The sequence below is a fragment of the Brassica oleracea genome, chromosome C6 (genome assembly GCF_000695525.1).
Source record: "Brassica oleracea var. oleracea cultivar TO1000 chromosome C6, BOL, whole genome shotgun sequence".
Classification (NCBI taxonomy): Eukaryota; Viridiplantae; Streptophyta; class Magnoliopsida; order Brassicales; family Brassicaceae; genus Brassica; species Brassica oleracea.
In genome coordinates this window covers 12838326-12855541 of record NC_027753.1, presented here as the reverse complement: position 1 = coordinate 12855541, position 17216 = coordinate 12838326, and the positions used below count along the sequence as shown (strand labels likewise).

General features: G+C 37.9%; 2 protein-coding genes across 2 annotated transcripts; one reads left to right on the top strand and one right to left on the bottom strand.

Moving 5' to 3' along the window:
• The first annotated feature begins 1465 nt into the window (after positions 1–1465).
• LOC106300280 (far upstream element-binding protein 2) lies at positions 1466–5817 on the top strand. Its single transcript, XM_013736388.1, has 7 exons — positions 1466–1795; positions 1897–2342; positions 2429–2614; positions 2707–2784; positions 2848–2919; positions 3024–3134; positions 4545–5817. Exons 1-7 carry the CDS (start codon positions 1591–1593, stop codon positions 5574–5576), a joined length of 2130 nt encoding a protein of 709 aa, XP_013591842.1. The 5' UTR covers positions 1466–1590; the 3' UTR covers positions 5577–5817.
• A 161-nt stretch (positions 5818–5978) lies between these two features.
• On the bottom strand, positions 5979–11461 carry LOC106300556 (non-lysosomal glucosylceramidase). The gene is made up of 19 exons (XM_013736722.1): positions 11356–11461; positions 10756–10825; positions 10497–10601; positions 10254–10310; positions 10093–10163; positions 9870–9969; positions 9694–9764; positions 9455–9582; positions 9253–9356; positions 9129–9182; positions 8940–8995; positions 8813–8851; positions 8568–8715; positions 8309–8484; positions 8138–8205; positions 7963–8035; positions 7828–7889; positions 6514–7720; positions 5979–6420 (listed from the first exon to the last, which is right to left on the bottom strand). The coding sequence occupies exons 2-19, from the start codon at positions 10795–10797 to the stop codon at positions 6129–6131; spliced, it is 2853 nt and encodes a 950-aa protein (XP_013592176.1). The 5' UTR covers positions 10798–10825; positions 11356–11461; the 3' UTR covers positions 5979–6128.
• Between the last annotated feature and the right edge of the window lie 5755 nt (positions 11462–17216).

The window sequence follows — 17216 nt, the reverse complement described above, 5'->3', positions numbered from 1 at the left end:
TACAAACTACACGGCCAGCTATTTAACAATTTACAAACTTACTTTCGCAACGAAGAAGACGAACACGACAACCAAAATCAGTAAACTTAGCTAAACAAAAAACAAGAGTAATTACGAACTCTGATAAATACCACTAACAATGATTTTTGTCTACATATTACCCATCGAATAAAAGATAAACAAACACAACTACACCAAGAGACAATCCCGATAGACACAAAGGCAGCAACAACATCTCCACCTGCTCACTACTCTTGTCTTATAAAAATAGCTTATATGCCAAATGTCAACATGCCAATACTATTGTCTTCTTATGAGAAATGCACAAATTCGTTTAAAACCCATTAAAACCCAAATACTTAGAACTTTCACTCATTTTATAGTTATTTCTACAAGTCTTCATGTATTTGTTTTAAAGGTTCGGTAAGAGCAACAAGTTTAAAAATAAAATAAAAACATATAACAAACATAATAAGGATAATAAAAATTATTACTTAATACACACAACTAAACTGGAGAAAAAATATCTAGAAATAAAAAGGTACTCTCAACAACTTTAATATAATTTATGTACTCTCAACAATACAAGAAACAAATTAAAAAGAGAAACAAACAATAAGTCTCAGTGACACATCAAACAACACCACAAACTATATCAATCACATTATTAACACAATTTAGTCCTTCATAAGTAGAGAACAATGCATACACAATTCATCATCACAACTCTAACCCTATAACAATAAAAAAACTTGAAAAACAACTCAAAACGCAAAATTCACAACCACAATAACCCTATCAAATATTGAGATGAAACAAGAACTCTGTCCACAAGCGCGTGGACAATGCCGCTAGTCATATTTTATGTGTTTAACACAATCGAATAAAAATTCAACTAAATGATTCCAATTATTATCAGAATTTAAGTATAATAGATATTTGAAAAATCATTTACATTTTCGTGATTTTATTAATAGTGAACCAAATATATGCTTTTGTAACAGCAATAATAAAGTAAATAATTAAAATTGTAGTAAAAATAGTGATTTGATGTTATTTTTAATTGTGAATAAACTTCATATTCGAGATGTATTTATACTATTTATTTTGTTTTATTATGTCTCCATAAGCAGACTGAATCCTACAATAAGATATATTAGAATAAAAAAATAATATTATTTGCAAACAAAATATTTATTATTTTAAAATATTCATTGTAATTTATAAAAAGTAATTGAATACTATATTATTAAAATAAGATTAAAATTAAATAAAATATTTTATTTTAAATATTAATATTTTTTAAATTAAAATCTATATAAATTTTTTATATGAAAAACAAACTGCGCTTAATATTAACTGAAACAAAAATATAGCCATGAAAAACCGAAAATGGTGGCCCACAAATAAGCCTACCAAAAAGCCCACATAGAAATTGAAACTATAACAAAAGCCTTTAATCCACTGCCCACAAAAGTCACCACTTCCCGTCCACCCTTACCCTCCCTCACTGTCTCCGAAGCCCTAGCGTCTCAAAATCGCCGATTCATCACAAAAGAGGCGGCGTTTCTTGCTTTTTCCGTTCAAGTCATGGCGGAAGAAGATACTATCGCTTACCCTGTGCAGCCTTCCGACCACAAGCGCAAGCTTGAGAATATCGAATCGGAGATCCTCGATCAACATACCGGCTCGATTGATTGTTCTAACGAAGCTTCTGTTGATGATGCGAAAGAAGCATCTGATTATTCTCAGGCGAAGCGACACAAGCTCGACGGCAAGGCCGATGATGGGTTAGGTATATGTTTTTATTTCTTGGATTCGTTGCCATGAAGTATTTAATCAGATTTGGAGTAAACATGCATTCTCATTGGTCTGTGTTTTGACATTTTGGTGTAGGTATTGGAGGAACTGTAGAAAAAAAACAAGAGAGTGGTGAAGAAGAGGGAACTGGTAATAGTCTAATTGAGAAAGTGCAGGAGCCCAATCAGGCTGAGGAATCCGTAGATAAGATGGATGATAATGGTAAGACTGAGGATAACCAACCAGCTTCTGTTGAGGCTACAACCTCCCTGGATGTTTCTGTTGAAGAAAGTAAAGAGGTGAACACTAGTAAGGAAGCGAATGATGCTCTTGTTCAGAAAGAAGTTGAAAACGAAAGCAAGGTAGTGGATGATGCTGGTGGTTGTCAGGAGCAGACTGTTGAAGAAAGTAAGGAAGTTAACGGCAGTGGTTCTCATGAAGAGGTTGGCGATGGAAGTAAAGAAGTCTGTGGTGGCACTTCTCATAAGGAGGTTGACGACACCCAATCCACAACTCGCAAAATAGAAGTCCCGAGTTCAAAGGTGGTTCAATTTAGTTTCCCCTTTGACTCTTTTCTCAATGAATCTTATCTTACTGAGTTTTATATTTTCTTCACATACTTTTGCAGGTTGGCACGCTTATTGGTAAAGGTGGGGAGATGGTACGGAATCTCCAGCTCAGTTCTGGTGCCAAAATCCAAATCCGGAGGGATTCTGAGGCTGATCCAAATGCAGCTTTAAGACCAGTGGAGATAATTGGGAATCTTGCTTCTATTGAGAAAGCAGAGAAGCTTATTAATGAAGTTATAGCACAGGTTGAAAATTGTCTTTGTTTCTTTGTTAATTTACAACTTTTGTTTTTGCTGTCCGAGCTAAGATTTGTTTTTTTTTTCTGCTGCAATCGTAGTCTGAAGGAGGAGGTGTACCTGCCCTTTTTGTAAGAGCGGCCCCAGAGCAAATTGAGATCAAAGTTCCAAATGATAAGGTATTCCCTGGTAATTGTTCTGCCTGGCCATTTTCTGAGTGATACCTAATCCATCTTCGACAGGTTGGTGTGATCATTGGCCGAGGCGGGGAGACTATCAAAAACATGCAGACAAAGTCGAGAGCACGGATTCAGGTTGTCCTTTCTATTTAATATTGATTGTATTCAGAGTACCGAGAAAATCTGTGAAAATATTTGCTTATTCTGTGTTGCAACTGATTAATATACTTCTCATATAGTTAATACCACTTGAAGAAGGCGATGGCTCTAAGGAAAGGACTGTTCGTATTTCTGGGGATAAAAGGCAAATTGATATAGCTACCGCGTTGATAAAGGATGTCATGTATCAGGTCTGTCTTCTGATGTTACTTCTCTGAACGATGTCATTGCTTTTAGTTTTTGCAACCATGGAAATTGAAACATGTGATTGTTTAACTGTTTTGTTTTCTCATTCATATTGGTGCTGGTCCATCTATTTTCTGGTATACCGATGTGTTTGATAATCCCATCCTGTTGTTTGTTTTTACTCAATCTGCCCTTATTCAACTACAAAGGTAATGTGGTGATAACTCTGTGTTTGCTAAATGTTCCTGCTATGTTATTTAATTTAAATAGGCATTTTTGCTTGTTAATGCTCTGGCCCATGCAATCTCTGTAGAAATAGCTTGTTACCTATGATCAGTTATCGGTACACTACCTTAACCACTGTTTTCTTGTTTCACTGATTCACATTAGTTTTGTGTTTTTGGGGGAATAATGACTTTAGTTGTGTTTTTTTTGTTTCCTGATTTTTCTGCTTTATATATGTGCAAAGCCTGCTGTTTTAATTAATAACTTCAGTGCAAATATATGGTGGCTCCCCTAATCTTATGAATAACTGCATGTTGACGTCCTAAAAGAGTACTTTGGTTCATGCTGCTGTGATAAGGAATCTTGAGAAAATATGTGTATTATTTCTCTTGTTGAGAAGATCATATGTTCCGACCTCCAGTCGATTGCCATGATTCTTTAAGTTAAAAGTGTCAGAACTCGAACTGGTGTTGGCTTTAAAAATGCAGATGGGGCCATCACCTTTCAATTGGGGCCAGCATTGCCTTGTTGGTGTACAATAGACGTTACCCAGGTCTACGGATGAAGGTATTTGGCATTTGTCACTCACGCTTGCAGGTTCTTGTAGTCGGTAAGGCTGCTTTTCTGTTTTGAAACTTCAAGCCCTTAGTGTGAGCGTGGATATATTACAGCACCTTTTTGTTAGATAGGCTTGAATGACCATGGAACTACTAAAGGGGAGCCTGATGACACCATTGTGGATACTGTAAATGATCAGCTTTAATTTCTTGTATCAAACATATACTGCACTTTCACATAGGCTATGGTACTAAGTTGATGCCAGGGCTTCATCTTCAGTTTGAAACAGTTTGGAATGCTACTGACAGCTGAATTGTTTGCAGAGTTATCACTTTTATGGCATAGAATAATTTTAATACCTGTCATGTTTCTGAATGTCATCTGCTTATGACCTGTTTTGATGAAATTCCTTGCTGTGTTGCTCTGTTCTTAGTCGGATCCTCTTTTTGGATTCTTTTGTGAGCTTAGAGATTTTATGATATGCCACGAACCCTAGCTGCTTTGTTGCACAATTCGTTCAACGTTCAGATTAATAGCTGTTATTTCTGTGCTCTTCGTTCTATCAGTTGTTTGAGATTTCATGTTCTATTTACTGTCTCTGAATGAAGGTTTCATGGTTGTATATTTTGCAGGATACAAGGCCATCACACTATTCTGGTGGTTATAACTCGCCTGCTTACCAACCACGAGGACCCGGTGGTCCGCCTCAATGGGGTGGTTCACGTGGTCCTCATGGGCCCCATTCAATGCCATACAATTATCATCATGGTGGACCATACCCGTCTCATGGTTCACATTACAGACCTCCCAACTCCGGCGGTTATCCTCCACAACATATGCCTCCGAGGAGTGGATATGGTCCTGGTTGGGAACAAAGGCCTCCACATTCTGGTCCATATGATTATTACAGTAGGCAAGGACCTCAAAATCCAGGTCCTGTGCCCAACCATGCTGCTCCGTACTCTCAGGCAGGTGGTCAGCAGAATTATGGGCAGATGTATGATCAGCCAAACTATGATAATCCTCCTATGCAGCAATCTTATGGTGGATACCAACAGGGCTATCCACCGGCCGGTGGTCAGCACCAAATGCAGCAGCCAAGTAGACCTTATGGAATGCAAGGACCAGCCGAGCAAGGATATGGGCCTCCAAGGCCAGCAGCACCTTCTGTTGATGTGCCTTACCAAGGTCCACCTCAAGCAGCACCATCGTATGGTGCAAACATGGCTCCACCACAACAGCAATATGGTTATGCATCAAGTACTCCTGGTCAGCAAACTTACCCTTCATACAGCTCTGCAGCACCATCCGATGGTTATAATGGTACACAGGCAGCAGCAGTTACCCCAGCTTATGAACAGCATGGTGTTCCGCCAGCTTCTGGTGTGCAGCAAACTTCAGGTGGATATGGGCAAGCACCTCAAACCGGTGGTTATAGCTCATATCCCTCTACACAGCCGTCTTATGGTAATGCCCCGGCTCAGAGCAATGGAAACTACGGCTACGGCTCTCAGTATCCTAGCTATGGAGGTGGAAACGCATCAGCATATTCCGCACCTGTTGGCCAAACCGCTTATTCCCAGCCTGCACCTGCTCAGGCGGGCTATGATCAGTCTGCAACTCAGCCAGCAGGCTATGCAGCTGCTCCAGGAACAGCACAGTGAAGTTCCTTCAAATCAATCAGTATGATGCAGACTAGGCTTGTGATGTGACTCGCTAGAAGATCACATGTATCCTCAGATTATTAGACTTGTATTCCTAAACTGCACATCCTGAATTAGACAGCCCCAGTGTTTTCTTATTAATCTTTGGTATCTCGTCTTATTATCGTGGATCTAAATGGCGCATGACTCTGTTCCACCTTACATTTTGCACTGCGATCTGAGTAAACCTTAAGTTGTTGTTGTTACTCTTTTACTGTTGCTATTCTTTAAGGTGTTCCTAAAATAAAAGCTTTGATCTTCTTTTGTTATTCTTGCCCCAAAGGTTTTGCATTCAGCCTACATAGTTAGGTTCGAAAGCCATTTCATAAAAAAAAAAACATTTTCATTATGCTGCTTCTCAGGGAGTTAAACAATTGCAATTTAGATCTTATACATTTGCCATTACACTTCCAAAACACTTGATTATGTCTGTAACTGAAAGTAACATAAAACATTTAAAGCACGACACGGAAAAGAGACGAGAAAAAAGGTGGCTCGTTATTAGGTTGTGGTCTAAAGGCGGACTACCCTGAGGAAGGTCTCGTAAGCAGACTGGAGGCGGCTTCTGTGGTCTTTTCCCTTTGTTGTTTTCAGATAGTGAGCCACTTTAATAAACCCTGCGTGTTGCTGAAACAGCACAGACGTTTCCTCTTCCTCTTGTATCCTTAATGATTGTTCTTGTTCTCTATTAGGTTGTGGCATTGTGTGTGCCCACTGCATCCCCCATATAGCTAATGGCCTCATGTAACAAAGTGATCTATACTCGTCGTTTGTGGTCCAAGCTTCTGGTGTCTGAAATGAGACGCTGTAACCAAGAACGAAATTCGATAAAGCAAACATTATGAACTAAACTAACAAAAAGAAAAGAAATAATTATGCTATGAGCTGAGCTGCTTACCCGAGACCCCGGTCAGACCAAGCTGCCTCATAGATTCCCCTTGCTGTCCTAAACCCTTTGTCCGCAAGTCCTTCTTGAATCATACAAGCCGCGACCGAGTATGTAGTCCCGGCCCAAACCTCCCTCGACACCATCGTGCTTGTGTCTACTCGTCCATCCGGTAACATCCCGTTGACAGCCCCACGCGTCCCTTCTCTCACTTTCATCACGTTGAAGTCGTAGACCGTCTCCAACGCTTTCTTGATCCACTCTTCTTTCGCTATCGGCTTCAGTCCGCAAGCCCTCGCGTACCATTGTCCAGCCAATTGATCAGCCAAGATTGATGAGCTCGAGCCACTTCGACTGTTATCATAATTAAAATAAGAACCATTCCAGAGCTTCTCGTAAACGCTTCTAGCTTTCTCATACTTGGCGTTGAAATAAACCGCAGCCCCATTGTCCCCAACTAAAAGGGCCAAAGCGGAGCCGGCCTGGAGAGCCGCGACCCAAAGACCACCACAGTAAGCGCTAACTCCAGTGCAAGACCAAGCATCATACGTCTGATCCGGAAACCCTTCATTCTCTATCATCCCATCTCCATCTTTATCAAACTGGTCCAAGTAAGCGATGGCGGTGTAAACCGATGGCCAAACAGATTTCGCAAACTTGATGTCACCGGTCGCAACCACGTCTCTGTAAACTTGGAGAACAAACTTGGAGTTCAAGTCTTTCCACCTATCCGTGTTGAACAAGTTATAAGCATTTACTTCAAACCACGGATCGTTCAAACCAATATCGTGAGGAACCGCTCCAAGAACTTTCCTTGTAACGAATTCGCCGGAGCTCATGACCTGTTTCTTGCTGGAATCATGCATCAGAACCGCTGCCGCAAAATCTCTCTGGATGCTCAGCTCGAGTTTGGGGAAAAGCATGAGCAATGCGAAAGAGGAGTAGAAGTGAACGTCGTAGGTGTTGTACATTAGATACTGAATCCCTTCTAGGTAAAGGAACTGTCCTATGTTCTCTTCGGTATGCTGAACCATAGTGGTTCCGAGGGCAGCATTTGAGGATAGAGGAGCGTGAATCTGCGAGCAGACCGCATCGATTCTTCCTAGGATGTCCAAGGCTATGTTGTTCTGGTCTGAATCAGGATTGTCTATGGTTGATATGCTTAGAGAGATCTTTCTTCTTCCTATACTATCGAGGCTTTGCTTCGGAGGCAACCCATCTATCAAGAAAATGTAAAAAAAAAAAAACAAAAATCTAAAAATCGGGTTTAGAAGAATGAAAGTTTTACAGATAAAATGAGTTTGTGGATGAATCAATTTTTGTTACCTGTCCAGATGGTTCCTCCTGAGTTGAAATAATATAGTTCGTTGAAGAGAGTTGTTCGATACCTGAAAACGATTTATGATTAGGGTCTTCAGCTTAACTGAACTTAGAAAAAGTATTGAAGCTGAAGTTATATACCACTCAGGAAGTGATGTGTCAGCAAGAATAGGACCTTGCCACTCTTCAATCTGAGCCTCCCACTCAGAGAACTCTAACAACAAATAAGGAGAAAGCATATTATGAGATAATGGTGATGATCTCTTACTTTTAGTTAAGACTTAAGTACAAAAGAAAAAAAAAAGTGTTTGCATACTGAGAAGAGCGTCATGAGCCATTGCCACCGCTGCATTTCCTAAACCGCCATAGAATCTTGTGTATCGTCTATTGAATACAAAGTTTTCAAGTTAGAAACAAAGTTTTTTTATATGCTGAAACTTTATCTTGGCCTGAAGTCTAATAGGGTTGTAACACCATGCATGCATACCTGTGGTAAGTTTTCTCGTCGAATCTAGCCTCAGGACAATCCCAAGAGAGTGAAAATGTGACTGTACGGTCACATCCTGGTGGAACTTTCACCTTTGCTGCTATGGCTGCTCCAATGGAAGTTCCAGGTTTTGATGGAGAGCATGCATTGATGGTTAACTTGTCGAACGATGCGTTCTAAAGAGTGGATAAAGAGAGGTTAAGACTGATCATTCTTTTAAATTGTTATAAGGAAAGACTATTGGTTAAAGAAATATAACCTTTTTAATCTCATCCCACATATCTCCTGCTGTGATTTTGTTAGGGCTAGTACCAGAAACTAAGAAACTTGGACACGATGAGACACGAACATCCTCTGTTTCTTTTGCTGCAATTGCGTAGGTCACTGGTGGGTGTCCATTTGCTGTCCTGCAAGATGAGGTGCATTACAATTATCAACACAAGATCTTCCAATAATCAACACTAAACTGAGACCAATCAAAGAGTCAGAGGAAATGGTCTGTACTTGTGGTGTAAAGCTACTGCATGAACTCCATCTTTTGCCCTAGAAGATTCCATTAAATAAAAAACGAGATTTAGTAAAAGAAGCACATAGAAAAAATCTATTGCAGCATTTGATGAAAATTTCTTACATTATTGTTGAGTTTAAGTGCTGTCCAGTTAACCCAGAAGTTCCTCCCACAGAATTCTAATCAACCACATAAACAAATGGACCGTCAAAATTTTCTTATAGAGTAAAAAGAAAAAGAAAAAAACAATCTCCCAAAGGCTCTTAAAGAAGATGAACAATGGGAGAGTTGTTATGTATTCAGATTGATTACCTCCCAAGTAAAGAGCAGTGTAACAGTTGCTTGTTCTGCTCCAGTATTAGTCACCTGAAACATGACATAAAACAATCAAATCAGAACAAGTTGTTACCTAAGTTATAATGTTGAATATTCATACCGTGAAGTCGAAAACCGATACAGGAAGACTGGTTTCCTTGTAATTATGAGGTATAAAGGGAGAGACTTGACGAGAAACTATTCTGAGTTCAGGGTCAGGTTCACCTGTTCATCAATTACACACATTTATTCATAACCTTCATAAATCAAGAATTTGCAATAGATTTATCTAAAGTAAACATGGTTACAAAACAACAAGATACCTTCGTAGACGGTCCAGGACCTAGGATAAAGAGCATGGTAGGTGGATTTTTCCCCTGTCATGTTCCAATCCCAAGAATCAATTCCTACATTTGGAGCTTCACCTCTGCACAAATAGCCTCCATTGTCTCTGCACAATCGTATACAATAAACATATATTAAGATCATTTGTATATTTACTCTGTTTCAGTAACTAGGGATTTAATGAAGACACAAGAGAAGACAAATGGATTTGGCTTACTTAATCACTTCTGGCTTTGTTGGACATAGAACAGTTGAGTGCTTCAAACCGCCCGGGCGAGAAACAAATACCTATATAAATTTTGAAAAATCAAGAAGCATCAGAAGGATACTTCATAAACATATCAAACAAAAGAACACAAAGCAATGTTTATGGTTGGTTGGTTGGTTGCTTACAGAGAATTGGTTTGTGAGGATTGGAGCTTCCTCACAAATCTTTGGGAATAACTTGAACTGCTGAAACTCACCCTTGTAACTCCTTCCAATGCTTCCTGCACTGATACACAGTTTTTGTCCCCGCGGGTTTGTACATTAATACATTGCAACAGATGATATTTAGACTTGAGAACATTATTGTTTTCTTTTCTATGCAACTGTGAAGTGTATGTTAATTTCATACCCAATCCCCCCTAAAGGGACACCATGATCTCCTGTTATATGGTGTTTTCTGAAGATGTCGAAGATCGATGCCTGCAGATTTTGAGAGATTTTCAATATTTGATGAAGGCAAAGATCATCAAATGTTTATGAGCATAAGAAAAATTGTGAAAGATCTCTTACTCTTCCTTTTGCGGCTTCTTCTTTGGTGTGTCGCCACAATCTGTAGCCTAATGGAAACTTTGGAAAAGCCAAAACAGAGAGAGGAAAAGAGGTTTAAATTATTATTTTTTTAATTTCCAAAGAACAGAGCATCTGAGGTAAGCATGACTTGAACAGCAAGAAATAGGATTCCTCATTTTAGACTTTGATTGTAGATCTTTTATTCAAAAAAAGTACGGTAGATCGAGAGAAAGATGATATCACCAGATGAAGATGATCTCGTTTAGTCAGTTTGAACTCAGATGGGGTCTTGGTTTGACTATTTAACTTCCTTTCCCATGAAATTGGAGGAAGTTTATCATCTATGGCCTATATAGAGTTTGACCCATGATCAAATAAGAAGCTATATTTTAGACCATATTACATTTACATTAACCATGTCTAATTATTTTCACACTCACCATAACATTTAAGATAATGAAACAGAACATAGCCAGTTTTGATCTAGAAACATAAAACGTACCATTTGGTTCTGGTCTTCAGTTTCTGTGTGACCGTTTTGCATCTTTGATTTACTAAGAGATTAAGATACACTGTCACATAACAGAGATAAACAAAGAGTGTTAAAAGGTCATGAGACAAACTAAAAAAAATTGTATTAGTGATCTCAGATATAAGACAAAAAAGCTAATATGTTTGGCTTCTTGTCAGGTGCTAAAGGAGTTTTTTTGTCAGGAAACATGGACATGTGTCTACCAAAGAGAGAATTAAAAACCCAAGAAACAAAAAAAAAAGCTTGAAGCTTTTGCATGAGAAAACTGGAATCTTTCATGGGTTTTGCAAGAACCACATTCATGCTATAAAAATAGATAAGATCTTCAATCCCATAAACATATAGGAAGATCAGGAGCTGTAGCACACTGGTTTATTTCGGAAAAAAAATAGATAGGAAGATCAGGAGTGGGCTAAAGTTTCGCTGTAAAATTATGAACATGCACAGAAGAAACCAAATGCAAAAAGAAGCTTGCAACTATAAATCTTATGAGATGATTACGTATTGAAGTGAACAAGAAGATTATGATTTTTATGATTACAGTTACATTACAAAAAAAGTAAAAATTACCCAAAAGGTTTCTGTGTTCAGTTCTTCAGAGGAAAAAGAGGCAGAGAGGAATGATGAAGAGGACAAGTATCTGTAGATTGTTTTTGTTTGTTTGGTGGGGAAAGATAGAAACATAAATAGAAGCAAAGAAAGAAGAAAAAAAAGAAGACAACATGCGGGCCACGCAATAGCCTGGGTTTGGTGATTACTAAATTACAGAGCAAACTAATAACCACAGAAGTGTGTTGTCGACCCGTCTTTTAAATTTTAATTTAATTAAAAGCCATATGAACGTTTATTTAACTTAAATAACATTTTTCTCCATCGACCGGTCAAATTCTTCTGCATTTGTAGACAAGTTCCAAGCTGAATCAACATTCTGTATTTTACCATTGTTCTTTTAAAAATAAGGATTATGTACCAAACTCTCTATGGAATTTCAATCTCAATTTACATTCCGTAATGGTCTACATCTATAGAATATCTTTATAGTCAACTACGAGAACAACGAAAACATTGAAAATTTACATTTGCATGTGCCTCTTCCATACATTATGTGACGGAAGAAAGCTATAACTGAAGTGGAGATGAACATCACAATTGTGTTGGCCTTTCGGTAATAAGTAGTAGGTAAAAAAGAGCTGGTAAAAAGTTAAAGGAGCACTGACTTATTGGTTTGTGACTTTTTCGGACTAATCCGAAATGCGTCTTTGCAAATTTTGACAAGTAAGCATTTTAAAGAAGTCTAGAAATTGATAGGATAATGATTTTACTATTGCTAATCAAATCGCGACACCTGGATTGGATAACACATTTAATCATAATCATTTTAGTGGAGAGACGACAAACTACTCAACTTTTACAAGGCGTCTCCGCAGCTAGCAAAGTGCTTCACACGCGATCCGATAATTTATGAATTACACATGTAAAGTAAGCACGTTTGCTTCGACTAGCCCACGGATTCTGTCCCGACAGAAATGACCTTTCGCGTGAGTTGTGTACTCGTACCAGGATTGGTACAGTCCGTTGGCTAGTTTCTTACAACTATGTTTTTCCGACTAAACTACTCAAAATCTGGTTCCTCGACCTTCTCCATGTTCTTAGAGAAGGAGATCCCAAGAACTAGGGCTGGATAAAATATTCGAAAATTTTTATTCGATTTATTATCTCTCGATTCAAACCAAAAAATTTGGATATCCGTAACTCTACGAAATAAAACAAATACTAATTTTCAATATGAGAAAGAAACAAAACAAATCATAAATACTAATATTTATAGGAATGAATATCCGATCCGATCCAATCCGTTATATGCATATATATATATTTAAATAATTTTATGTATAACTTATATAAATATTATTCTTTTTTTTGTCATCAACTTATACTGACTTTGTGAACTAAACCGGGAGATCTGCATCTATGTGAACGACGAAAGACGGTTGTTTCCTTACACTGTGTGCTAAGTTATCCGCCTTTCAATTTTGTGTCCTTGTTACATAGATGATCTCTGATCGGAGGAAACTTTCTTTCGGGATTTTAATATCTTCCAAATAACTTGCAAAAGCTGGTCATTCTTCTGGTTCCGATACCATCTTCACCAATTGAGAACAATCCGTTGCAAACGTGACCTGAAACTGACGTAAGTTCCTCATATATTCCATTGCCCAGAGTAGCACTTCCATCTCCGCATGAAGAAGAGAAAGACTAGCCCGAACATTCCTCGCCCCCATCAGCCTATCAAATCCTTATAGAGTCCTGAGCCAACCTTGTTCGGAGAAGATATCATTCTCTTTCCAGGAACCATCTGTGAAACACCATCTTCTTGGAATTGACGGTAGGGTCATAACATCTACGTGTGGTACTGTCCTCTATTCGTTCAGTATATGTGCCTCAGCCCAGAGTGTTGATTCTGTTTCTGCCAATTTGAGTGTTTCCCTAGTATCAATGTCCAGATTACTGAAGATTTTATTATTCCTTCATTTCCAAATGTACCATAGTATCCATGCAAATTGATGATCATCCATCTGCGGGAAAACTCTACAGAAGAGATGATCCATGTTTGTGAAGAGAGAACTTGTTGGGAAAAGAGCTGGATTTGATGGTATCTCTGAGATAGCCCGAACCTGAAGTGCTGGAGAACATTCAAAAACACATGGTTTATCAATTCCTCATGGGCTCCACATCTTACACAACATATGTCCCTTTGTATTCCTCGTGCTTGCAGATTCTTCTTGAATGTTGTACATCCAGTTACCAATTGCCATAAGAAATGTTTTATCTTTAGTGGACACCGTATTTTCCAACAAAACGCCTTCAATACATCAACTGTGGGTCCAAACAGTAGTGGTGGTCTTTCCTTGTCTGGGTAAACACATTCTTCCTGATATCCTGATTTAACTGTTTATTTACCATTCTTTGTGAAATGCCATCCATCCATATCTATCATCTGAGTCCTACTCAGTGGAATGCTTTCTATAATTTTCACATCTTGTGGGTCCACCAAAGCCCGAATTGCCTGCGAGTTCCAAGTTCGTGAAGTGGAATCAATGAGAGAATCCACTGTGAGGTCTGGGTAGAAATTGTGTTGGTTTTTATTAGCTGGTCTCGGACATGTGGTTAGGAGCCATGAATCGTTCCATACAGATATAAATGATCCTGATCCCACCCTTTTGATTAGTCCTTTGCTTACCAGAGATCTAGCCCCGCCAGCCATATGAAGGAGAATATGAACGAATCGGGTCCAGGGGTGAGGCGTTCCTGTAATACCGACCTTTGAAAACTCGAGAAAATAAAGTGTTTGGCTTCTCTATCAGATGCCATAACTGCTTACTAAGCATCGCTATGTGGAAATCAGTGATGTCTTTAAACTCTAAACCTCCTTCATCCTTATTTACACATACTTTGTCGCATGATTTCCAGTGCATGCCTCTTGTGTTTTCCCCTGGACTCCACCAGAATTGTACTACCGCACTTGTCAGTTTTTTTTGCGGTTGCCTTCGGTAAACGATAGCAAGACATCACATGATTTGGTAATGCCGTAACCACTGATTTAATGATCACTTCATTTCCTCCCTTTGTGAAAAATATAAAAGTCCAACCGTTGACCCTATTATTTAGCTGATCCTGTACAAAGCTAAAAACTTGTATCTTGGAGCCTCCGAGATTTTCTTGTAAACCTAAGTAAGATCACATTCCTCCTAAATTTTGGATGCCCAAAATATCTCTTAACTCCTGTCTGATAGATTCTTTAATCTTATGTTCAAATTGGATTGAAGACTTATCAATTTTTTTGAGTTGACATGATACTACCTCATATTCCTTTAAAATTCTGAGAATAGTTTGACACTCTTCTCTTTGAGCTCTACAAAAGAAGAGGCTATCGTCCGCAAAGAGAAAATGAGATATAGATGGACATGCTCTGGTTACCTTCATTCCCGTTAGTTCTTGCCCTCTCTCCGCCTTTTTTATATTTGCAATTAAAGCCTCAATACACAAAATAAATAAATAAGGAGATAAATGATCCCCTTGACGTAAATTTCTATGTGGAACAATGATACCACATGGTTGACCATTTAGTAGAACCCGATATTAAACCGATGATATACACTCCATCATTAGTTTAATCCAGTGGAAATCAAAACTCATCTTCTGTAGTAAGGCCTTGATAAAATCCCATTCCACCTTATCATACACTTTACTCATGTCCGTTTTAACTGCCATATACTTTCCTTGATATAATTTATTGGTTCGCAATCCATGGAACATTTCCTGAGCTATAAAAATATTATCAGAAATCAACCTTCCTGCTACAAATGCTGATTCAGTGTCCGATATGAGGGAGGAGAGGCATATTTTCAATCGCTGACACAAGACCTTCAAAATAATCTTATACCCTACATTACATAGACTAATTGGCCTCAGTTTCGTCATCCTTGTAGGCCTCTCCGTCTTTGGAATCATACAGATGTTAGTAATATTTAATCTTGAATCCAGTTCTCCTGAAACCAAAAAATTATTCACCATTTCAACCAAATCGTTCTTAATAATATGCCAGGAGTGCTGAATAAAAGAGTTTTCATGTCGTCCGGTCCTGACGCCTTCTCTGGGTGCTTGATAAACAAAGCATCTTTAACCTCATTTTCAGTCGCTATCCTTAACAATCGTTGATTCATCTGAGGAGTGATACCCAGTGTTACCTCTGTCAGGAAACTACTAAACTCCGATGGTGAAGTGGTACTAAATAGATCTTTGAAATAGTCTACTGCCACCTTTTTCACACCATTATCCTCTGTAATCCAGTTTCTCGCAGCATCATATAGCCCCACAATCCTATTACGAACCCGTCGTTGCTTCGTTAAAACGTGATAGAATTTTGTGTTAAGATCCCCAGATGAATACCACATATTCCTGCTTTTTTGATGCCAATAGTTCTCTTCATCCTTGTATGCATCTTGTAACTTCCTAGATACCTCCAGAATATTCTCATGAGACCTGTTGTCAAATTATGCAACATTTTATTTATTAAATTGATTATATTATTTATTAGAATTTTTTAAAAGTAATTTCTTATAGTAAAATATTATTATTTAATATTATTTATTTATTTATTTTAATTTTCTTTCGAAGGATCGAATCGGATATTGGTTAAAAATCTAAATTTTCTAGATATCCAGGTGGCTACGGATCAAATCAGATCGGATAACTAGTTATTCGAGCGAAACGGACCGGATCAAAAATACCTCAAAAATCCAGATATTCAATCCGCACCCACCATAGGTAAAAATGAGCATAAAATCATGACCATAAGCAAACAAACTAAACCATGCGAAGTTAACTACTTAAAATCTATTATCCGAAAAACCTGAATCCCGATCCGAGGGATACCCGAATGGATACTCTAGGCTAATATAAAATATATATGAATCTAAAGTGTTATTAGCTAAAGTCGAACGGATAACCAAAAAAATTAAAAACCCAAAAACCTTGATCTCAAATCTGAATTAGCATCCAAAACAACTATTTAAAACCTAATTAAATATCTCAAATAATCAATTATATGCTTAGTTTGATCTGATATCTAGAAATACTTAAACCAGAATTAACCAAATCTAAAATGAATTCGGATCCCAAATGAATTTTAACAGAATTATTAAAATATACCAAACATGGATCATTATTAACTGAACCCGATTCAGATATATATAATCCAAATGAGACATACGAAGTTGAATCCAAAAACCCAAAATACTCGTAAAACTCACCGAAACTGAATGCCAATGCTTAATATAAACACACACACATGCATCACACCCAAAATGGTGCTTGTTTGACTGTCTTCCAAATTCCACTTCAGTTTCAACTCACTTATACACATGATAGAACCTAAAGTTTATGTTTGTCCATTCATAAAACAAAACAAAAATCCACCATTCATTTTTATTTTTTTTGCTAATTATATTATCTTATTTTTAATAAAATATTGCAGAATATTTAAGCGTATAATTTCCATTGTATCTTCTTAGTGACTATCAAAACAATGTCATTGTCTCAAAACGTCTCTTCGTAGTCGAAAGCCGACAAGAAGAATCAAGTCTTGTCACGATGAGAGTTTCAGTTGAACTTGCATGTACAAATCGAGTCACTTACCAGTACTTATCAAAATTTTGCAAAGATGTTTGAGATGGTGTTAGAGATAGACTCTACACCCCAATTAAAGTGTTGCCCAATTAACATACATTTTCGCTCTCCCAAAATGACAAACGACAAAAGAAAAAAGACTCCAACTTAGAATTCTATAATTTTGAAATTTATTACCTACGTGTTGGCATGCAGTCTCTTCAGACCGCTAGAATTTTCCTTGCTAAATGTGATATTCCATA